Genomic DNA, 24,976 nt, shown 5'->3' with positions numbered 1-24,976 from the left:
AAAAAGTATCATTTAACCAATCCCAGTTTTTCCAGTTCCTCAAAATAAGTTGCATTGCAACCCCTGTCATTATAAAGAGAAGTTTGTTTTTCCGAGCAGATATTTGGCTGTTAGCCCTCATTAACGTACCAAAGTGACCATGTTTAGTTCCCCGGTAATGTTAGAATTTCACTGGCACAAGGGTGTAAGGCCTAGCTAGGACAGATCTTTGTAAACTAATCCATAAAGAAGGAGAAGTGTTTGCATGGTTAGGTGTTTGCTGACTAAGCAATGGTGCTCTGCTTTTTTTTTTTCCCCTCCAAGTGTGTGTTTCTTTTCTATTATGATTGTAGTTCTTTTTTTAACTTTTATTGCTAACCACCTTGAGGTTTTTTATGAGGGGGCGGTATATAAGAAATTAATAAACAAGGTGGGGGCAAATCTGACTTCAAGCATAGCCTGCCTTAGCAAGTAAGAAACAAGCTACCTCGCTGCTTCCCAGTTTGTTAAAAATCAATTGCAAATGTTTGGATACTGGACATCATTCAAAATAATTACCTCATAGAAAAGTCTGCCAAGAGACTCCATGAGCTTGAGAATTCTGCAGGAGAGAAGGGATGCTACAGCACAGTGGCTGATTCAGAATCAAGGGTTTATTCCAAGCTTAGGCTTCAGGACAGTTCTGGGCCTATAGAAACTGATTCAAGCAGTCACACAAAGGGATCTCAATACTCTTTGGATCTGTAGAATGTGGACTTGCACATCCTAATTGCTTGGTGTCATCCAAATTACCTCAGATACACCATAGATAAACTTCATCAAAACAGAGTTCTTCCTCTTGGCCTTGCCTTAGTCCTATTTACTAAGTTGTTGGAAACTGATTACCAGACTCAGAAGCGCTTATTTTGCTTTCTGTGTCTGGATATGGCATCTTCATCCAAGTACTCATGCTACTGGAATGCTACAGGGCCCAAAACAACAAAAGAGCAAACAACCATTTTATTTATTTACACCCCCATATCCCCCTTTTTACTAAAGCACGATAGTAGTTATTAGTGCAGGGAGCTGCGCTGAATGTTCCGCGCTGCTCCCAACGCTCATAGGAACTCTGTGAGGGTCGGGAGCGGCACAGAGCTTTCAGTGCAGCTCCCTGCACTAATAAATGCTATTGCGGTTTAGTAAAAGGGGGGAGTTAGTTAGTTTTATAGCCCGTTCTCCCCAGGAGCCCAGAACGGGTTACAGAGGTACATTCACAATCGTACTGAAGACATTAGACTAAGAAGACAACGGTAAACGGTAGAACATTAAACAGCATATAAGCAATTCAGTCTCTGGCGGCCATGTGGGATTACAGTCCACCATAACTTGGCAGTTAAAGTCTTAAGTTGGGTATGCGATGGTTTGAGAATAAGATTGTCTTTACTGCTTTCCTGACGGGTAACAGGCTGTCACAGCTCAGATGATGGGGGGGGGGGAGGGGATCTGGTTCCACAATTTGGACACGCTATGGAAAAATGACTGTTTCCGGCCAGTTTCAGGTGGAGACGGTGCATTATGTTTACCTATTCCACTCCACTAATTTCATAGACCTCTATCATAGCCCCTCTCAGTCATCTTCTTTAAGCTAAAGAGCCCTAACCTCTTTAGCCCTTCCTTATAGGCTTTATCATTATGGTTGCTCTTTTCTGTACTTCTAATTCCACTACTTTTTTTTTAGATGCAGTAACCATATTTGCCTAGAGACTGTGGTACCAGCATTCAAAGACATCTACTTCTTATCATATCTATAGCAGCACTTGATAAAAAGTTATAAAACATCTAATGTGAGGAACCGTTATACTAATATGTAGGCAAATAGTATTTTTCCCTCTGTCTTTTCTTAACACTCTTGCAAAGGTCTCCTTGTCCGTTTTGCCGTTTCTTCTCACTCCACATTCATCATTCATCTTCCCCTCTGTGTTGTTATCCACCCTGTACAACACCTCCCCCCGTTTCCTCTAGAGCCGCAGATCCCGATCTCTTCCTTCCCTCCCCGTGAGTTCAGGGACACTGGCCCCATCCCCCATGTGAGTCTGGCATTTCCCTGTCCTCCTCCCTTCAGTGTCTCCTCCACCCATCCACAAATACCTGATTTCTTTGCTGGTGTTGGCCAGCAGCTGCAACAGGCTGTCTGGGCCAATTGGATCCTTTCCTCTGCAGCGTCCCGCCCCTTTGATATAACTTCCTGCTTAAGCGCTGGCACGGTAGGACGCTGCAGAGGAAAGGACCTGCTTGGTCCAGACAGCCTGTTGCAACTACCAGCCGTTACCAGCGAAGAAATCTGATATTTGGTAGGTGGCGCAGTGATGTAGTAAGAGGGGGTCTATTTAAAGGGCACAGGCACCTCTCCTGTCTGACTCCCTGCTCCTTCCTGACCCCCCCCCTGCTACACACGTGTGCCCATTCCCTCAGCCCTTCTTTAATTTTCCCTGCATGAGCAGCATTATGAATTTGTTGCCTGCGTTGGTGCCACCTCTCTCTGATGCCACTTCCCGGCCCTGCGCCTAGGAAGTGACATCAGAGAGATAGCCTACACGACGCAGGCAGCATGTTCATGCTGTTGTTAATGCCTGGAAAATTTTTTTTTAAAAGGTATAGGGGAAGGGAAGGGGGGGGCAGAGAAGAGGGTGGAGGAGGGGTGCCACTGATGTCAGCAAAGGGGTGGAGAGATTCCCCACACCCTGTGTGAAGACAAGAGATAGTGCAAGCTGCAGGTGGCAATTAGACACAGAGGCAAAGCCCATGCAGCAAAGAGCTTCAGTACAGAACAGCTGATGGCGGTTGCTACAGGCTAGAGAGTGAAGCGGTAATGGGAAAAAATTTTTTCAAAGTACCCGAGAATACCATGGTAACGGTAGACCATGCTTTGGTAGTGCCATGGGAAACAGGAGCCAATATCGTGGCATTCCCACAATAATGGGCATGGGAGATTTCCCCCTCCCCCAAGCTTCAGTGAGCCCTCCCAGGGTCTACCTTAAAAGACCTGGTGGTCATGTGCAGCGGTTCTCAACTGGTGTGTGGCATGGTTTGTGGGGATGGTGTTTCTTCATCAGAAGTGGGGTGGAGAAGAGGGCATGGGAGGGGCACCTTTCACCCTTGCTATGCCACTGAGTGTCTCTTAGGTCAATGCGAAAGTCTTTGCAGCTACATTGCATGATTTACATTTCTCCTTGATTACTTTTGTCCCTACACATGAGAAGAGACACTCTCTTGACATAATTACTTACTCTGATACAACTAATTTTGCCACACAGTTAATGTAGATATTAAGTGGTTTTCTATCCCTTGGTCCCTTTCTTCAGTTAGTGATTATAAAATTTGTAAACCAATTTTGGTGCAGTCTACAAAAAAGTGGATAGCAATATTTTGTCATCTTCCTTGTTACAGTCCCATTTATTTCTATTGATAGTAACTCTGATTTCCTGTTAATTTGATAACTGAAATTGCTCCACTTAATACTAGAACAGTGAGAGCATTGCATAGAACTGCAACAGTGATTAATAGAACCAGGTAGTGCATAAAACTGCATTATTACTAGGTAAAAGCAGCATAAAATCAAAGATGCAGCCCTTAGCATGGGTGAAACATGAGCATCAGCGCAGCCCTCAAAGCATTTAGCGCCCTGGGCCATGGTAGAAAACTCTACAGTGGCTTAGAAAAAGAAATATCTTGGAAACTTTGATGAGTGAAATTTATAAGTTTAGGATTTTGTGGCCAAAAATTGCAAATCTTTCCAGATCTTTCCAGAGGTTCACTCAGATGAAAAGGAAAACATTTTTAAAATTTTAAACCTAGAGTTCTGGTCTTAGGGGTCTCTTTCTTCTTGAAATTCCCATGCTAATGTCTTATTACTAGAAAAAAAACAGAGAACGAAGACACGAAGCCTTGAAGTAAAACAGAGCAACAAAAGAAGAAGCACAGGAGATGTCAAAATCAACCTTCAGTTACATATACTTTATTGGTAATTAGTCCAAAGTCCAAAAACAAGTCCTTGACATACAAAGTGAATATGGTCCCGACTAGGATTCAAGTTTTGGCAACTGTGTTGCCTTCCTCAGGGGACTACAAGGAACTTGTGATGCTCTGCAAATTTTTCACGGTAACGCTCCGGCGTCTCTGCTCAAAATAGAAGCGCTTATTAATTAAGAATATAAGAATAGCCTTACTGGATCAGACCAATGGCCCATCAAATCTAGTAGCCCGTTCTCATGGTGGCCAATCCAGATCACTAGTACCTGGCCAAAACCCAAGGAATACCAATATTCCATGCTACTGATCCAGGGCAAGCAGTGGCTTCCCTCATGTTTTTCTCAATAACAGACTATGGACTTTTCCTCCAGGAAATTGTCCAAACCGTTCATAAAACCAGCTATGCTATCCACTCTTACCACAACCTCTGGCAAAGCATTCTAGAGTTTAACTATTCTCTGAGTGAAAAAATATTTCCTCCTACTGGTTACATAGAAACATAGAAGATGACGGCAGATAAGGGCCATAGCCCATCAGGTCTGCCCACACTACTGACCCACCCCCAAGTCTACTATCCTAGGGATCCCACTCCCGGTGACTGGTTCCCTTGGCTTAACCCTCTAAGGGATCCCACATGGGCATCCCATTTGCTCTTAAATTCTTGCACGCTGTTTGCCTCGATCACCTGCACCGGGAGTTCGTTCCAAGGATCAACCACTCTCTTGGTGAAGAAATATTTCCTGGTGTTGCCATGAAATTTCCCGCCCCTGGTTTTAAAAGTATTCTCTGGCTTAGCTCATCTATTGAATCCCATGCTATAAATGTCACTGCATGCCACTGGAATGCAAGATTGTGTGGCATACAAAGTATATGTAAATTAATTAATTAATTTCTCCTATCTAGTCTAGACCAGGGGTGCCCACACTGTTTAGGCTTGTGAGCTACTTTTAAAACAACCAAGTCAAAATGATCTACCAACAATAAAAATACTAAACATATACCCCCTCTTTTACTACGGTGCGCTAGCCAATTTAGCGCGCGCTAAGTGCTAATGCGCCCATTATATTCTATGGATGCTTTAGCATTTAGTGCGCGCTAAATCGGCTAGCACACCTTAGTATTTATATATATACCGAATGCACCTCTTCTGTCCTCCAGACCTAGTTCCATTCCCCAACCAACATTTTCTCTCTGTCCCTCCAGGAGTTCAGCTTTTCTTCCTCTCTCCTCCACCCCTATTGGCAACATGTCTCCCGCTCTCTCCCTCCTCTGTTATGATCTTGCGTCTCTCTGTTCTTCCTCAGGGTCTCTCCCCCTCTATCTCTTCTGTCTGTACCTCCCATAGTCCAACATCTGCCCCTCGCCCCCCTCTCTTCTGCCTCCCCTTTGTTTCTGGTTTCTCCCTCTCTCCTTCTGCTAACATTTTGAGTCCTCCCACCTTTGGTCCAGGTCTTTGTTTCTCTCACTCTCTTTGTCTTCCCCCTCCCCAGGGCCTGGCATCTCTCTCTCCTTGGTTTCCTATCTCTAACCCCTCTAGTAGTCCAGGATCAGCCCTGTCTTCCCCCTCCCTTTCGGTTCAAGGCTGCTTTCCAGCCCCTCCTCAAGGTCCTTTTGTCTCTCCCCCCCTCCCAATCCAGCATCTCTAAGGCAACCCCCATTCCGCCGGGGCCTCATGACGGGCACAGTCTTACCCCGACGTGCGGGGCTTTATCTCCGCTGCTTCCCTCAGACTAAATCATTGAGCAGTTCTTGCCTCTGGGCCTACCTACCACAAGTTTAAAATAATTACGGCAGCCTGCAGAGTGAACGTAGCAGGCTGCCTCTCTGTAGCACGTTCCCTCTGCTGCAGTCCCGCACCTCCTCTGACATCAGGGGCAGGATCGCCATAGAGGGAACGTGCTACAGAGGCTGACAGCTGCCTGCTAAATTCGCTCTGCAAGCAGCCGTAATTACTTTAAAGGTGAGACAGTGACCATGAGGGAATACGCTAGGGCACAGGTGTCAAAGTCGGTCCTCGAGGGCCAGAATCCAGTCGGGTTTTCAGGATTTCCCCAATGAATCTGCATAAGATCTATTTGCATGCACTGCTTTCAATGCATATTCATTGGGGAAATCCAGAAAACCCGACTGGATTCCGGCCCTCGAGGAGGGACTTTGACACCCCTGCGCTAGGGAGAACACTGGCTCTGCGATCTACCGGTATTGCCTTTGCGATCGACCGGTAGATCGCGATCGACATTTTGGGCACCCCTTCTCTAGACCATTTGTTAATAAACAGCATAAGTCGAGTTACAGACTCTTGGGACAATCCACTACTGATCTTTTTTATGTGGATAACTGGCCATTTAGTCCTACTGTTTCCTGTCTTTTATCCAGTTTGTAGTTCACAAAAGGGCACTATGATTTATTCTCCCATGACTGTTCAATTTCCTTTGTAGAACCCACTCTCACTCCTTCCCATTAAGCCACGTCTATATGACCACTAATTTTGTTTTTCAATATAACTTCAACCATTTTGCCCAGAACTGATATCAGGCTCACTAGTCTAGTTTTAAGGATCATCCCTAAATCTTTTTTGAAAATTGGTTTTTATATTGGCCACCCTCCAATCCTCAGGTATTGTGACTGTTTTAAATGATGGGTTAAACAAGCTCTACGTCAGAGAGAGAAAGAGAGCAATATTGGACCTCTAGGTGATGTGAGAGGAGAAAGGGAGAGATAATGGACTCAGGGAGGCACAAGAGAGGGAGCAATGTTGTACCTGGTAGGATGGAGGAGCACAAAGAGCAATGTTAGACTTGGGGAAGAGGTGGGGGAGCAGAGAGAGCAAGTAGGGGTAGAGAAAGGGAGAGATGTTGGAATTGGATGGAAGGGAGAGAGAGAGGGAGAGATGGGCCAGGGGGGCTGAGAGGAAGGAGCGAAAGAGAGGTTGGACTGGGGGTGGAGACAGAGGGAAGGGAGGAAGAGGTGAACACAGGATAGCAATAAGATGCTAGCAGGCATCTTTTGATCTCACAATTAATCATGATTAAAAATTTTCATTGACATGTATGTTAAAAGTCATTACATTTCTGCAGATATATCCTTTGTAGATTACCTTATATCTTTGTTTTTATGCTCAAGGTCATTATATTTCTGTGGATACATCCTTTGGAGCTGAAGGAGAGAAAGCAGTGCTTGTCAGCCCCGACCTACAGCCTGAGGACTGGTCCTGCATTAGGTTAATTTATCAGATTTCTGGTTCAGATTCCATTACATCTCAGCCTAGCAAACTAAACGTGTATGTGAGGCCAGAAGGACAGAGCTATGATTACTTGCTTTGGTCATCCAAGGAATACTCAGACAGCTGGCTTATAGCCAGCATAGACCTGAGAAACACCACACACAAGTTCAAGGTAAGCATATTTTGGATGGAAGAACTTTATTAAAAATGTTATGTTGAAATGTCTCTCTGGAGTTCTATTGTCATTTTTAATGGACTTCTGATAATTAACAAAATGTAAGCCTGAATAAAGAATAACATTGGTTTCAGCTAAAAGCTAAATCTGTTTAGATATTTTCTTAAATAGTATTTCTCTTTCAGCTACTCATGCCTAATAGTTTCAAAAACAATAGGTAACCAATATGAATGATAATCTTGTTTCTCTGAGGGCAAGGAGGAGAGCAGGTCCTCACAGATGGGTTATGTTATGTAAGTCAGGTTCCTAACCTGTGTTGTTGCATGGGAGCTCTCAGAATTTATTTTGCCGCAGAATCAATATGACACGATGTTGCATTTTCTTCACATTTTGGTTTCTTTTTTCTAATTTCCTGGTTATTTTTAGAGAGTGTGTTTTTTTTTTTTTTGGGGGGGGGGTTAATGTTTTGTCAAACATGGATCTGTTCCCTTCTTACTCTATTGTTTTCCCCATCTATGTTCTCTTTTCTATAATTTATTGTAGTTCTACAATTGTAGTTTCCTTTCATCTGATGTATGTAATTATTATATGTCCATCTATTCGTCTTTTGTATTTAAAATATTATCTTGTTTTATTCTGTTTTCCCCTTTATTCTTATTTTTGTAAAACGCTAGTATTTGATAGGCATTTAATCAAATTTTTAAATAAACTTGGATTCTATAGCCCCAGTTGTTGGATCTTTTTTTGGTTGCTTTCAAAATTTTCTTTCTTCGCATGCTTGCCTTTTCTCTCCCTCTTCTGGGAGCTGGGTGACTTAACCAGGATCTATTTTTCAAAAATCAAATCATTTGATTTTGCTGCAGCCATTTTTTTGTGATGTGTTCCAAAATATAGTCCCTGACAGCTTCAAGAAATGTGGATGGTGCAGCAAGGCCATATCCAGTGCAGATATCTACAACTAGTGCTTGCCGTGCCTGGGGCTTGATCATGATCCCACTCAGTGTCATCTATGTCTACAGATGACAGAGGAATTCATAGCCATGAAGAGCAGTATGATAAACTCTTAAGTTTTCAGTCCAGTCTATCAAAAGTAGCATTAGAGACATTGGTTTTGAAGTATGCAGGAGCTGCAATAGATATTGGATATGCATTGGCATTGAAAGTGCATTGATCATTTTTATCATCAAGCATCAAATAGAGGCTGTTGGGAATAGACACCGCCATGTAGTTCTTAAATGAATTTCAAAATGGCGTGCCACTGAAAAAAAGGTACTATAATAAAGCACCACCTACTTAGGGGAGGAGCTAGCTAATCCATTTATTAAAAAAGTCACCCACTCAATGCTGTTATTCAAACAATGTGTTCTTGAGTGTTTAAAATAAAGATCCATTTTTGTTCACCACTCCATGAAGACAAACATACTTTATCAAAAGCAAAACATTTGTAGTCATCAAAAGAATGTTCTTCCTGGAGGACATTTTTTTGCATTATGACATAAACTTCAATCCATACATTCATATCTTATTACTGTTTGTCCAGGAATTCCCAAGATGACAGTAAATTTGACCAGTCTGTTCTTCAAGATCTGAAGTTTAAAATCCAATTCCTTCCTTTCCAGGGTTCTTTTTATTTATTTCCAGACTACCTTATAAAATTAAAATCATTACGACTGAAAAGGCCTGCTGCCGTCAAAAATAGTTAAGGAGTCTGCCAGTTGGTGACACCATCCATATGACTTTTGAAGTCCCCTTTTTTTTGAAGGCAGCCTTAGCTAGGGAGTCTCATCTATGAAGACTTGCTATCCAACTTGTCCTTGGAGAAAGCCATGTTTCTTAGCTGTAACAGGTATTCTCCATGGAAAGGAGGATACAGATCCTCACATTCCACCCTTCTCCCCTGGAGTTATATCGTAAACTAGTTTTTGTAAAGATTGATGGTCCCATGCAATGACATAGGGTAGGAATTGGCAGGGCACATATGTAAAGTTGGGTCTCTCAAAGGCTTTCAGAATTTTTCTAGCTGGAGAACTCTTTTTTTTTTTTCTGTGCGGGCTCTGTTGAATGACATCACTCACTTGTGAAGACTAGTATCCTGTTGTCCATGGAGATCACCTGATGCAGGTAAATAAATTGTCTTCTATAATTCTCCTGTATTTACTTCCCTGTCTAGATTGTGCTGGAGGGTATACTAGGAGAAGGTGCAACAGCCAGCATAGCAATCTTTGAAATAAAATTAACTACTGAATACTGCATTGGTAAGTATACCTTTCATTTTAGAGGTGGGAAAAAATGTATTCCTATGTGGCCTGTGTCAGATTGTCCATGCCTATTATGCACTAAGGCAGAAATTTCTCCAAGGAGGCGGCAAAGTAATTTTTTTGCATCAAGGAACAGGTGGTAACTGAGAGGATCACGCCAATGAGAATTTCCGTATATATGGTGGAACAGATAACATTTTAGAATTTTTGAGTAGAGCAATGTAAATAACTGTTAAAACATCAACAGGCTTTCTTTTCCCTATAAATCTAACCATACAAAATATGTCTGAAGGCTAGATACACTAAATGCTCTGATCGAGTACTGATGGTCGTTAAACCAGTTTGACTAATTTAGCGACCGATGGAATTTGCTGACCTGATTCTCAAAATGGCTCACCGTGGTTTTCTATGTGGTCGTACATTCTCCAATTCTGGCATACAGATGACCTCATTACTATTAAAATTAGGTCATTAACATTAAAGCCATCCATCCAATCGATAGCCCAACATTGCATGTCATAATTGGATCGGTAATACCAACCTGAAAAAACCGACAGGTCTGGTCATTGTAAGGATTGTTAGTGGCCCCCACAATGTATGGTTGGTAGGGTTATATTAGAGGCGCCCTTACACTTGCCAGGTCCCAGGTTCAGTTCCTTCACTGAAGATTCACCAGGAAGTAGAATCAAAGAGGCACAGCCAGAGGTGATTGCATAAAGACTATATTATAGAAATAGTCTTACAGAAAAGCAATATTTATAAGCATTACAATTAAGCATTACAATTAATGAGAGAGCAACGCAGTTTCCCTGCCTTACAGAGTTCAGAGGAAAAGAGAGACATAGAAGCCTGAAGTTCCAGGGAAAGGCAGAGAGAGAGAAAAGGGGGATGGGGGTGATGGTCCAAGCTTCGTGTTCCATAGATAAAGAGAAGGATAGACAGAGAAAGAGAGAGCGAGAGCTGCAGATGTGTTGCAGAAAGGAGGCTTTTATAGCTTGGAATCTTATTCTGTGTATAGAAACTATTGTATGTCCCAGTTTCTTTCTGTTTAGAATTTGTAAACTGTTTGAAACAATGGTTAATTTAATTGATAAGGAGGGTGTGATACTTGCAGGCATTGTAGATGGGATTAGTCTTTGGCTTCTTTGTCCCATTCAAGCAGCCTATCTTCTTGATAAACAATCCAGTCTGGCTGAATGATTAATGTATGTGAATTCTGTGCAGGAGCACAGAATTCTGCATCCAGAGTCAGATAATTTCCCATAGGCCTTTGCTGACATTAGTTAAGCCAACTAAGAATGCTAGCAATAGCTATGCTGACAGACATGTTTTTACATTTTTTTCTATGGGCACAGATGTGTGTATGTAACACACACATATCTGGCCCATAAAAAAAGTTGAGCTGCCCCCCAATGATGCCCCCCCAATGCCCCCTGATGACCTCCTGAAACAAAAGTAGAGGCAGGAGGGATGTCCACTCCCTCTGCCGCAGCACACCCCTCCTTCACTGAGCCAAACCACACCCCCTGCAGGACTCCCCTCCCTACAATCAGCAGGAGGGATGTCCACTCCCTCCTGCCGTTGTGATCCCCTGCACCAAACTGACCTTCCCACACTAGAACCCTCTCAAACTGACCCCTCCCCTTTCCCAATTTACCAAAATTCAACAGAAGGGATGCCCACTCCCTCCTGCCACCGGATGTACCTCCAAACTACCCCATTCCCCCGAATCTCCTCATACCTCTAAATTACAATGACAGCAGGAAGGATGCCCAGTCCCTCCTGCTCGCAAGCCCACCACTCCAAAATGGTGGGCCGTCCCCTTCCCTTGCATTCTGGGAGGCACAGGGAGGGATCTAAGGCCTTGATTGGCGCAGATGCCTAAGTTTCATAGAGGGGAATAATGAATGTGAATTTTCTTAGGACCAGTGTTGTATAGTAATTAAGAACCAGATTCTCAAAACTTAAGGTTGCCTTTAATTCAGTCTCTAAACCGGTTCCAGCCGGTTTGGCGTGCATGTATTTTAGTGGCAGATTATCAAAACGGCTTACCGTGGTCTTTTCTGAGCTTCCTAGCAGACTCCGATTCTGCCATGCAAATGGGCTCATCAGTATTTAAATGAGCACTCCGGTGGATTCTTCAAAATATCGCAGAGTGATTCTCCAAGCATGGTGTCGGCTTTTGGCAAGCAAAAATCAGTGACTAGTCTGGGGGTGCAGTCCTGTGCCAGCACTGTGAAAAGCGCATCGCTGGCATGTGTTTTGACTGTGACTAATGAAACACAATAAAAATGACATGATTCACATAAATTGTAGTCTTTTTTTTGGGGGGGTGGGGGTGGACAAAAACACGCTTCTTGAGCGTGTGCATTATAGCTGTGTCTTATTTGTTTCTGGCTGTAGTTCATGATAAAATTTGACATTAAAATCAAATTACAAGATTTACATGAATTATAGTAGTTTTATCTGTTTTTTTGCGACATGAGTGCCAGCCACATGTGTTGTGCCCCTATGTCGTGAGCATAAATTATGCTGAAATAAGATATACATGCGATATATGTGCTTACAGTGTTGCTTTTCCCACCACATGTGCGCATTTACGCCTCTTTTGTGGTATATTCTGCGCATGTGCCAATCACTATCACCATCCACTCATCTCATGTAAATTTAGCAAACCTTTGCTTCTATCCACCAACCTCATTTTCATGCACAGTTTTTTTAGAATGACTTGCCTTTTTGAAATCGCTATAATAATGGCAAAGTTTTGAGAATCTAGCCCTAAGTTATTGCAAGTAATTTCTGTACTTAAGTAAAGGCTTTTCCACTTTTACTTGTAAAGAAATACAAGATAGCATCTATTACTTTTACTGAAGTAATAATTTTGTCAATTTCTACTACTTTTATGTCTGATGCTTGTAGTTAAAAGTGAAAAATAAAAGCAGAGCTGAGATATAAATTAGAGAATGACACGGTGACAAAATTCATCACCGTCCCCAACCATGTCATTCTTTAAGGAGAGAGGGAAGAATCAGAGTATGAATGGCCACAACCACTGACCCACAAGCTTTGCTTTGAAGAATGGTGGTGTAGAAGGACTGAGGTTGAAATAGACACTAGAAAATGACATGGGATTATTTCCTGCGGTTATCCACGGGGACGGGAACGGTGATGAATTTTGTCACCGTGTCATGTAAATAACGATTCCTCAGAAACCAAATGAAGCAGCAAAATTGGGAAGAAGATTTTGTATTGCAAACCTCGTTATGTAAACAGTGGATCATCCATCGCATTTTAAATTTTACTTTTCACTGCATATAGCTTAAGGAGTTGCCTGTGCTTATTGAACCGATTACTGATTTCCACCCAAACAGAATAGTGATGAGTTGGGTCACTTTAAAGCAGAAATAAAGCTAGTAACAGTTCTTGGTGAACGGACATACTGTATGTCTCTGCCACAACAGATTCCTGGACATTCCAAGGAAAATTTTACATTGGAGTGACTATCCACTGGATTGATAGAATCTTTAGAGAGGAAGTCTGCTTGTCTGGCCTTTAGACTGAAGAGTTCCCACACATTTACAGCCTCTTTTACAAAGCCGCACTAGCGGCTGCCCTGCGCTAACTGCCCCGAAGCCCATAGAGATTTAAAGGGCTTTTGGGCTGTTGCTGCGCGGCAGCCACTAGTGCGGCTTTGTAAAAGAGGCAGTTACTGTTCTTGTATCAGTTCTCAAAGATATTCATTTATTTATGTAAAAGATTTCCCAACTGCCTATTCCTAGGTGGCTTGACAAATAGTAATATCTAATATAATAAAACCCTAAGCCACGCATGCGCACTCCCACCTGCGTGCTCCCATTTTCCGTGCGCTGTAGGGCACTGCAGGTAGGAGTGCGCATGCGCGCTTAGCTGTGGCAGTGGCCGATTGACAGAGGCAGCAAATACGCCGCGACTCCCCCCTCCCGCCCTCACTCACCCACCGTCAGAGAAACATCGCTATGGCTGACCGCAAGGAGGTCATTGGGAGTGCTGGCGGCGGACATGTGCACAGAATTGGCGCTCGGGGGCAAGTAAAATGGGAGACGGGCCTTAAACCGCTGGCCTACCTGCTATCTACCTCGCGTAAACCTAAATCCAGGAAAAGCGGCACTACCGGTAGAAGTTTATTGTTAAGATTAAAGGTGCTGCGGCGACTCCTCTCACGAAGGCTTCTGACGCAGGCAGCGATCGTGAGAGGAGCCGCCACGGCAACTTTAAACTTAAAAATAAACTTCTACCGGTAGTGCCGTTTTTCCTGTTGTGCCCTCTTGATCTCCTTGACCATTGTGAGTGCGATGGTAGGCCACACCACGGGAAGCAAAGGGGGGGGGGGTTGGGGGAAATGCTGCTGCACAGGGACCTGCTGCTCAGAGAAATGGACGTAGAGGGAAATACTGCTGCTGTTGCTGGACAGGGAAGTGAGGTCGGGGGGAGGGAAATGCTGCACAGGGAAATGAAGGGGGAGGGAATGTTACATATGGAGCAGGGAGAGAGACAGATAGAAATAAAGACAGACAGACAGCGGGAGGGAGGGAGACAGAAAGAAAGGAAGAAATACACAGGGGCAGGAAGAGGGACAGAAAGTCAGACAGAGAAAGGGGGTCAGGGAGAGAGAAATACAGCAGGAGGTAGAGAGACAGAAAGAAAGAAAGACAGACAGACATCTAGTCTAGCACCCGTTAATGTAACGGGCTTAAAGACTAGTACATAAAATAAAACAAACAAAATTTGTACAAAGATTACAGATTATTCAATAAGGATAATTAATTCAGAGTTTGCCATCAGCATTTGCTATCAGTTGAAAAATTGTTAGACCAACAATGATTCCAACTTTGTGAAAGCCCTCTTTGTAATTGGACATCCTGATCATAACAATGAAGCCAAAGATGAAGATACAAGTGATGAATCAGCACTACTTCTAATGCAGATGATAAAGATAATAATGATGATAAAATATTCTTTGTTATAAGGAAGTCAAGTGTTTCAACGATTCCCTTGATCAAAACCTGCAGACCCAGTCAGAAGACATTGGTAATATTGTAACCTGGCCTGATTTGAAATAACTTTTTATCAGACTGAACAAGCCACTTTCTGCTAGTGCAGTTGTTGACTACCTTTCTAGCTGTGCTGGATTAATGACTCATAGGTGCACTCTCATGACTGAGTCATTTTCAAAAATGTAGTTTTACTAAGAGCAAAGTGGATGAAATTGTAGAACTATAAAGTTGTTGAGATAAAAACATTAACAATAGTAGTACATTACGTTTGTGTCTTCTATCCCACCAATACCTAGATGGTTTATAACAAGAGTTGGCCTGGGCATTTCCAGGGAGAATAAATGGTTAACAGATGTTGTATGCGTCGGGATCTATGGAAGGTCGATCAGGTTTAGTTAGATCATTTGACAAATTTCTTGAATAGAAAAGTTTTAAGTTCTTTCCTGAATGTTTTGTAGTTGGGCGTCATAGTCAGCAGATTGGAGAGGTGGCGGTCTAGTTTCGCTGCTCTGGTGGCTACCTTCGATTGGGGAGTGGGTAAAGTGTGCATGAGTTCTCCTTGGCCTGGATGTATTTTTCCTGATTAGGCGGTTGCTCAGATAGCTTGGTCCATTTCCATTTAGGGCTTTGAATAAGGTGCAGTAGAATTTGTATTGTATGCGTGCTTGTACTGGGAGCCAGTGTGAAATCTCGGAAAACGGTGGTAATGTGGTCATATTTTTTCAGCGAGTAAATCAGTCTAAGAGCTGTATTTTGGACTGTTGTAATTGTTTTAGCATGTTGGTTGAGCATGAAGGGTATAGGATGTTACAGTAGTCCAGGAGTCCTAGGATTAGAGCTTGTACCAAGAGTTTGAATTGTTCGTTGTTGAAGTATTTTCGGATTTGCCTTAGATTGCGCATGGTTGCGAATGTCTTCTGGATCGTTTTGCTGATTTGAAGTTGCATGGTGCAGCCTTTGTCTATCGTTATTCCCAGCACTTTTAGTTTGGGTTGCATGGGGTATGTGATGGAGTCTATTTCTAGGTTTGTTATGGTTGGGGTTTTGTTTTTTTCTAGAAGTAAGAAGTTGTTTTTGTCTTGATTCAGCTTTAATACATTGTAGTTGTGGTACTTTCACTTTTTACTCAAAAAGTAGTATATTAGGCAATAACCTTTTTATTTTCACTTAAGTAAATATGTAACGCTTTCTTTACTGTACTTTATTTTTATTTAAGTATTTTAAAAATTCATTTATTTGTACTTTTACTTAATATTTTGACCTAGTTCTTTGAACAACATTGCCTAGGACCCAGTACTGGGTTAATTCAGACTTGATCATAGTCCCCATTTTTCTTCTTCCATAAAGTGTATTTTGAGTTCCTATAAACTTTCCATATAGGCTTGTGCTACAGGCCCTGAAACATTTTATTAGATCTTCATGTTATCACCTATAATTGCAGAGTGTGACTTTGAAGAAAATCATCTCTGTGGTTACACAAACCGTTGGAACCCCAATGTAAATTGGTTTGTTGGTGGTGGCAACATCCGAAATTCACAGTCGATCCTTCCCAGAGACCATACTCTTAACAATGAACAGGGTAAGGAGTACATGCTATGGGTATGTATGTATGTATATATTTCCTCTTACTATAATTTAAGAACGTAGTTACTAACACACTATTATTAACACATCTTATTTTTCTGTTAACCCAGTTATTAGTAACTAGGACTCTTTGCATAAAATGGGATCTGTGTTAAAATAGCACAAGTTTAGTGGTAAAGAAACACATCTTAATAGTAGCCTAACTTAGTACCTATGCTCTTTGGAGGGAGAGGTATGGCCAGTAGGAAAAAGGAGGTATTGCTGCCCATGTATAAAACTCTGTTGAGACCTCTTTTAGAATATTGTGTACAATTCTGGAGACCACAACTTCAAAAAGATAGAAAAAAGATGGGGAGTCTGTCCAGAGCAGGGATCTCAAAGACCCTCCTTGAGGGCCGCAATCCAGTCGGGTTTTCAGGATTTCCCCAATGAATATGCATTGAAAGCATGAAAGCAGTGCATGCACAAAGATCTCATGCATATTCATTGAGGAAATCCTGAAAACCCGACTGGATTGCGGCCCTCAAGGAGGGACTTTGAGATCCCTGGTCCAGAGGAAGGCTACTAAAATGGTGCATAGTCATCATAGTCTCTTCATTTGAAAGGAAGCTCTGGAATGAGAGGACATAGGATGAAGTTAAGAGGTGATAAGCTCAGGAGTAATCTAAATAAATACTTTTTTACAGAAAGGGTGGTAAATGTGTGGAACAGTCTCCCAGAAGAATTGGTGGAGACAGAGACTGTGTCTGAATTCAAGAAAGCCTGGGATTGGCACATGGGATCTCTTAGAGAGAGGAAGAGATAATGGTTACAATGGATGGGCAGACTGAATGGGACATTTGACCTTTATCTGCCATCAATGGCCTTTATCTGCCATCATGTTTCTATGTTTCTATAATAAAAAAGAAGAGGTGAGATTCATTAATGACCAGGGCTAGCTCAACCTATGAACCACAGATGAGGCCCTGGCTAGGGCGCTGTTAAAAAAAAGGTGCCAAAATCTCAGTCTGGCATATCTCTTCGGGCAGGGAAGGAGAGGTGCCAGATTGAGATTCAGGATTTTGGAGTTCTGTATCAGCTAGGGTTATCATATGGCTCTAGGAAAAGGAAGACAGATTGAAACATCAGGGTTTTAGTTCCATTGAAAACAATGAAAGTAAAACCCAGATGTCTTAATCCATTCTTTTTCTGGAGCCAATTGCAGCCCTATTATCAGCAGCATTAGAGGAGGGAGACTTGAGATAGAGGGGGAACTACTAAATTATGGGTGGGAGGAGGCACCAATGCAAAAGTTGGTCAGGGTGCCACAGTCCTTTGAGTTGGCCCTGATAATTACTCCCTAGAGGTGGAAAGGGGGCGGGGGGGGGGGTAGGTGGAAACTGGAGCTGTGTAAAGAATAAGATCTTGCAAATTTGCCATTCAGTAAGCCTTCTGAATGTGATAAAAAGGAACTAGATCCTTACTGGCCAATAGTTAAATTGCTTGTTTGTGGTTATCCAGTCATTTTCATTTAACTGGTTATCCTGACAGAAAATGATTGGTTAGGACCAAATTCAAAAGCGTTTAACTCCTGAACATTCCAAGGGTGAAGTTGGGTAAGGTGCTGATATTCAGCCTCTCACCATATAAATAAACCACTTAAATCAGACCGCATAAATAGCAGTCCTGTCTTTAAACAGGTTGGCTTATGCAGTGAGGGGATGAATATTGATTTAACTGGCTGTGTTAGCCAGCTAAAAAAAAAAAGGATATTAATTGCAAAGTCCAACAGGGCCTGGCATCCAAATATCTGGGAAATAATGCTGATGGCAGTCAGCAAAATGCTGGTTAGAAAATAATGTTTTCAATAAATAATGTTTTAAATAAATAAATAATGTTTTAAATGTTTTAAATAAATAAATAAATGTTTTAAATAAATGTTTTAAATAAATGTTTTAAATAAATAAATAAATGAAAATTTAGATAAAGGCAAAACTATTACAAAGGACCCGTTTTATTAAGCTGCTGTAAAGGTTTTTAGCACGAGCCAGTGCAGTAAATGCTCCTACGCTCATGGAATTCCTATGCGTGTTGGACACTTGCCTCGCCGTCCCGTGCTAAAAACCATGCAGTTTGATAAAAGAGGGGAGGGGGATGACTAAACTAAAATATTCCTTTTGAATATACATATATGGTGATTCTATATTTTTTGTATCCATCTGTGGCACTAAGTTGTGCAACCATCAGAATCTCTGATTCTTATGAATGACTTTGTCAACAGAAGGGCAATGTAAGTCATTTAACAGACTGAAACTTACCCTGACCCCGCCCTCCCAAATAACCACACACCACCACATAATAATATACGGTGTCAGGTCAAAAGCGCGCCGGGACAAAGGCGCGCCCAGACAATTGAGTGCAGCGCGCGCCGCTCTTAATTACTGTTTTTAGTGCTCCGACGGGGGGTGTGTGTGGGGGGGAACCCCCCACTTTACTTAATAGACACCGCGCCGCGTTGTGGGGGCGTTGTGGGGGGTGTGGGGGGTTGTAACCCTCCACATTTTACTGAAAACTACTTTTTCCCTGTTTTTAGGGAAAAAGTTCAGTTTACAGTAAAATGTGGAGGGTTACAACCCCCCAAGCCCCCCATAACGCCGGCACGATGTCTATTAAGTAAACTGGGGGGGTTCCCCAACAAAACCCCCCATTAGAGCCCCTAAAAACTGTAATTTAGAGCGGTGCGGCAGCGCGCGCTGCGCTCAATTGTCGGCGCGCGCTTTTGTCTTTCGCGCCGTTGTCTATGAACCATAATATACTCTAATGTTTCTGAGTCAAAGTCTTCTCACTTTTATTTGATTGGATCTTATTTAAATTATTTTGAACTCCTCCAGATCAAATTGGCTTTAAGTCTTTATATGATTTCATACTTATCTTTGGGGTCCTTTTATTAAGGCATCCATTATATCCTATAGGCGCCTTAGCATTTAGTGCGTGCTAAATTGGTTAGCACGCCTTAATAAAAGGACCCCTTTATTTGATGCCTGGCTCTAAGCTTTACTGCTATTAGTCAGGTATTAAGAAAGACATGCTGGTGAATGCAGCACTGCATATCAAAGTTTATTCTTATTGTAAGGGCGTTTTCTGTGCTTTTCTTAAAGGTCACTACATGTATGTGGACTCTGTTTACATCAAACACTTCCAGGAGGTGGCTCAGCTGGTATCACCCATGATACAAACACCTTTGTCAGGCTGCCTGTCCTTCTATTATCACCTTCAGCGGAAGAATAGCAACGTCTTTACAATTCACACTAGAGACATCAATGGTTTCTATGAGGAAATCTGGAAAATGGAGAATGCAATCACAGGTGACTGGAATTTAGCAGAGGTTGATATCACTGCCCCATACCCACTGGAGGTGAGTAAGAAAAAATCATTTTCTATCACAAGTTATGGAGCCATATACTAATGGTTAGCATGTACAAATACCAATATACTGTATGTTATCTGCTACAGGGCCCATTTTATGCAATAAGCTCTGTGGCAGATTATGCAAGATAACAGTTTTAGTGCATGCTAACTGTTAGTAAATGACACCCTATATACCTGTTGAGGCACTTCTGTTTCTAGTACATTTTTCTTGTGTGAACATCTATAAGTTCAGAAAAGTATTCCTAGGAATGATTCTGCAGGAAACTTATGTAGTTTTGTTACTGGCAAAAAACATTACATCTTTACAAAATCCTGTGTGGATTAGAATGGGTAAATGTGAATCGATTATGTAGTCTTTCTAAAAGCACAAAGAATAGGGGGCATACCACGAAGTTGTATGTTAATACTTTTTTAAAAAATAGGAGAAAATATTTTTTACTCAACAAATTGTTAACTTCTGGAACGCATTGCCAGAAGATGTGGTAAAAGCAGTTAGGCCCAGATTCTCTAAACGGCACTGTGGTTGGCGGTTGCTGACACCCGCACATTTTATCTTCTAAGTCACTTAGAACTGTTTTTGACTAAAACACTTAAGAACATAAGAACATAAGAAATGCCATTGTGTTAGCCCTTTCATTTCACAATTTCATATTTTATTCATACACATTTTACACATTTCATTTATTATATACAATTGAGTTGTTTTATTTTGATTTGTTAGGACCCCTGATGAAGGCGTGTTTTACCGAAACAAGGACCGTGTCGGGTCCTTTGGTTTGGTTTAAGGTGGTAACATTGACCGCATTCATGATTCTTTATTAATAAATTTAGCCTGCATATTTGTACATCCATCTGCAGTTTTTCTTTGTATTGTGCTTATCTGCTGTTCCACCATTTCTTTTCAGATTCTAGAACAGCAGGGATGCTCTACTCTAACCTCTCCTTTCCAGGGAAGAGGATGAGCCTAGGGTAGAGAAGAGAACAGTGGCACTTCTCCAGTGGGTCTCAATCCAGTCCTTGGGACACATCAAACCTGTCAGGTTTTCAGAATACTCACAATGAATATGCACGAGATAGATTTGCATAGAATGGAGGTATTTCATGCATATTCATTGTGGATATCCTGAAAAACTCGCTGGCTATGTGTGTTCTGAGGACTGGGTTGTGAACACCTATACTCTCTAATCCAGCCCCTCTTTCCCTGACCTCCCCATCCCTTTCTTCTGTCCCACTTCCTTTTTTCTCTGAAAATTAAGCCCTGCTAGAGCCAATAGGGAAATTGGCACAAGTCTAAGCTGATAAATCTTCTCCTGAAAAAAATTGATAGGGACTTCTGTAAGCCTAAAGTGATAAGGGCTCTTCAGCTTGGAGAAGAGACAACTCAGGGGAGATACATATTATAGAGGTCTATAAAATACTGAGTGGTGTGGAACAGGTAGATGTGAATTACTTGTTTATTCTTTCCAAAAATACTAGGACTAGAAGGCATGCAATGAAGCTACTAAGTAGTAAATTTAAAACAAACTGGAGAAAATATTTCTTCACTCATTGTGTAATTAAACTCTGGAATTCATTGCCAGAGGATGTGGTGAAAGTAGATAGCTTAGCAGGGTTTAAAAAAGGTTTGGATAATTTCTTTAAAGAAAAGTCCATAAGCCATTATTAAGATGGGCTTCAGGAAATCCACTGCTTATTCCTAGAATAAGCATTATAAAATCTGTTTTACTCCTTTGGGATCTTGCCAGATACTTGTGACCTGGATTAGCCACTATTGTAAACAAGATTTTGGGCTTGATAGACCTTCAGTCTGTCCCAGTATGACAACATATGTTCTTATGTTACAGGTTGTTGTGCTGAAACATGGTCCACGTCGAGTCCAGTTTTAGACTTTATGGCTCTTTTTACACTAATAAATCCCACGTGACAAATGTGATGGAGCCCATTCAGGGAATCGCTAGCTCAGTTTTGTAAAAGAAGCCTTATTTGAGTTGTTTTAATTAATAAAGAACTGTAGTTATTTATTATTGCACAAATGCAACACCTTTATTTGGTCATCTCCACTGTTTGTTGTCTGAAAAAATGGAGCCATTTCACAGTCCCATTCATGTCTCCTAGGTTTCTGTTCCCACTTCAAGTTTTTCAGCCTCTCATAATCTTTCCTTTCAAAACTCTTAAATTTTGAAAGTTCTCTATACCTTGCAGTTAAAAACATCTATGATTCTCTGTTTCTAACTGCAAGGTATAGAGCACTTTCAAAAGTTAAGGATTAATATATTTCATCACCATCTTAGTAAGGGATTTTTTTTATTTTTTAACCAAATATGGTCAAGTTTTTATGGCTACACTAAGGGGGCTATGCAATAAAGTTCATGCTAAAATATAGTATTAACACATAGCTTGCAGTATGAAATGATACAACTAGAAGGTTAAGCCTAAGTGCGCCATGCAGCTTGTAATTTACTGTATTCCATAAGGTATGCACATAGGTTGGCACTATGCTTGCGGTCTACCCATGCTCTGCTTACATGCATATCCCCTTACACTTATATGCTTAAATAGCACCCAAATTTGAGTGCTGAGAAAAATGAGCGCTAAGCATCTGGCGCAGATCTCATGTATTCTATAATACTGTGCACAAATCCTAGGAATATCCCTGACCCGCTCATGCTCCTCCTATGGTTATTCTTATGGGTGTTGGAGCGGGGGAGGCTACAGGGGCCATGGCCTCCTCAGAGATTGGTGGTCACCGATCGGCTCCCACCCACCCACTCCCCTCCCGGCTCTGTGCTTTTTAAATATTTAGGCAACCGCCATGCAGCATCGATGAGCAGGCCTGTCCCGGAGCCCTTCATTCTACTTCAGCAGGGCTGTTCATCGATGCTGCGCGGCAGCTGCCCGAAGATTAAAAAAGTACAGCGCCAGGAGGAGGTGGGTGGGGGAGTCGGGAGCTGGTGAGAAGCTGTGCTGCAGGATTCCACTGGCTAGGCCAGAGCCTTTGGGCCCCTCCAAACAAAGCAGCGTTCCGCTGCCTATGGCTATTCCTCCTTTTAAGATCCGCACTTAAATATTTATGTGCATATCTTTATAGAATCCTGACTTGGATGATGCATGCGTAAATTCAAATTGTTGTCAATTAGCACCAATAATTGGTTGTCGGCACCCAATTATTGGCGCTAACTAGCTTGTTCAATTAAATTGCACACGCAAATTTGAGTGCGCAGTTTTAGAAGCGTAGAAAATGATGACAGATAAAGGCCATATGCAGCAGCGTAGTGAGGGAAGGAGGCACCCAGTATTGCCATGCCTCGTGCTCCCCCCGCACTCTTCCCTGCCACAGCTGCCCCTTCCCTGCATTCCTTCCCCACCACATGCACCTCTCTAGTGTACCTCTTTAAATGATTGCTGGCGGGAAGTGATGCTAGAGGGAGGGCTGAGGCCAGCATGAGCAACGGGTTAGAGATGCTGATCGTTGCCAACGATCATTTGAAGAGGTAGGTGGGTGGGCGGAGAGGAGGAGAGCTGTTGGCACCCCTGCCAAGACATTGCCTGGAGCGGTCCTTCCGCAATATCGTTCACAAAAATGTTTTTTGGTTTTTTTTTTATAATTCTTTATTCATTTTCATATTTTACATGAAGTGTACAAAATATTGAGTTACAACTAATGAATACACAATATCACTTTTATATCTATTACATAATATTCTGAACAAATTTTTTTATCCCCTCTCCCACCCCCCACCCTTCAAGTACTTTCCAATCACCTTATACATATTGTATACCATATTATAACATGTTATGTAAAATTATTTTCACTACCCCCCCTCCATGTGTGCCATAAAGAAGACAAGAAAAAGAAGAAAAGAAGAAGATAAATCCTACTATTCATTCAGTACAATACTTTGTCAATGGCCCCCATATTTTTATAAATTTAGGATATATCCCTCTTTGTATTGCTATTACTCTTTCCATTTTGAATATATGACAAATTGTATTCCACCAAAATGTATAATTAAGGTTACTATGATTCTTCCAGTTATCGGTTATATGCTGAATGGCAACCCCTGTCATGACTAGTAAAAGCTTGTTATTTTCGGATGAAATTTGACTTTTTTTTCTCATCATCATTCCAAATAACACTGTATCATATGATATTGCTACATGATTTTCCATCAATTTATTAATTTGTGGCCAAATTGCATTCCAAAAACTTTTAATGTAGGGACAATGATACAGTAAATGATCCAACGTCCCAGGTTCCAGATTACAGTGCCAGCATTTATTGGACTTAGAACTATCTAATTTTTGCAAACGTGTAGGGGTCCAAAAAGCTCTATGTAATAAAAAGAACCAAGTTTGTCTCATAGATGCTGACACTGTACATCTCATTCTCCAAGACCAAATTAGTGGCCATTGAGATGCAGTAATTTGATGCTTAATCTCAATGCTCCAAATGTCTCTTAGACCATTTTTTGGTTTTTTATTCAAATATCCAGATATTAATTTATACCATAATGCGGCTTGATGCCCTAGGAAGTCTGCTTGGAAGCATAAGAACTCTAAACTATATTGATTATTCAATGTTTTCCATTCAGGGAACCCAACCTAAATGGCCTGCTTCAATTGCAACCATTTAAAACTGTTTTTTACTAAGACCAAATCTATGTTGCAATTGTGAAAATTCCAGCAGTTTACCTTCCGAAATAACATCATTCAGAGATCTAATGCCTGCAATAATCCAGTCCTTCCAAAGGATTTGAGCTCCACCAATTTTAATCTTGGAGTTTATCCATAAAGACTGATTTGTTGACTTGTTTATTGGGACAGGTGTTAATTTACTAATAAACCTCAACGTTTTCCAAGTATCCATTAATATCTTATTTTCTCTGTATCTTCTAGGCATGTTAATACTTGGAAGATGAACTAAATTTAGGGGAAACATAAGGCGCCATTCCAAATATAACCAATCCGGTGCATTATCCATCAGTTCTGGGAGGATCCAATACATACCCTGACGTAAAATATAGGCTTGATGGTACCTATAAAAATTTAGAAAATTTACCCCTCCCTCCTTAATTGATTTTTGCAAAGATACCAAAGCTATTCTATGCGTTTTACCAAGCCAAAGAAATTTCGTTAAAATGCTATTAAGCTTTTTATAAAAGGACCCCTGAAAATAAATAGGTATCATACTCATTTGGTAGCAAACTACAGGCAAGATCATCATTTTAATAGTTTGAACTCTCCCCCACCAAGAAAGATGTAACGGATTCCATTGCTCACATAACTCTGTAACTCTTTTCAATACAAA

General features: G+C 41.5%; 1 protein-coding gene across 2 annotated transcripts in view; it reads left to right on the top strand.

Annotated features, from left to right (window-relative positions):
• The window catches only part of MAMDC2 (MAM domain containing 2), a 131,213-nt gene that overhangs the window by 51,317 nt on the left and 54,920 nt on the right, over window positions 1–24,976 (top strand). For both annotated transcript variants that reach the window (XM_033924692.1, XM_033924699.1), the window contains exons 3-6: window positions 7,111–7,382; window positions 9,556–9,640; window positions 16,118–16,255; window positions 19,398–19,654. In XM_033924692.1, the coding sequence (XP_033780583.1) occupies window positions 7,111–7,382; window positions 9,556–9,640; window positions 16,118–16,255; window positions 19,398–19,654 (752 nt within the window). The remainder of the gene's footprint in view (window positions 1–7,110; window positions 7,383–9,555; window positions 9,641–16,117; window positions 16,256–19,397; window positions 19,655–24,976) is intronic.

The sequence above is a fragment of the Geotrypetes seraphini genome, chromosome 1, assembly GCF_902459505.1.
Source record: "Geotrypetes seraphini chromosome 1, aGeoSer1.1, whole genome shotgun sequence".
Taxonomy (NCBI): domain Eukaryota; kingdom Metazoa; phylum Chordata; class Amphibia; order Gymnophiona; family Dermophiidae; genus Geotrypetes; species Geotrypetes seraphini.
This window is presented reverse-complemented; position numbering and strand designations above follow the sequence as displayed.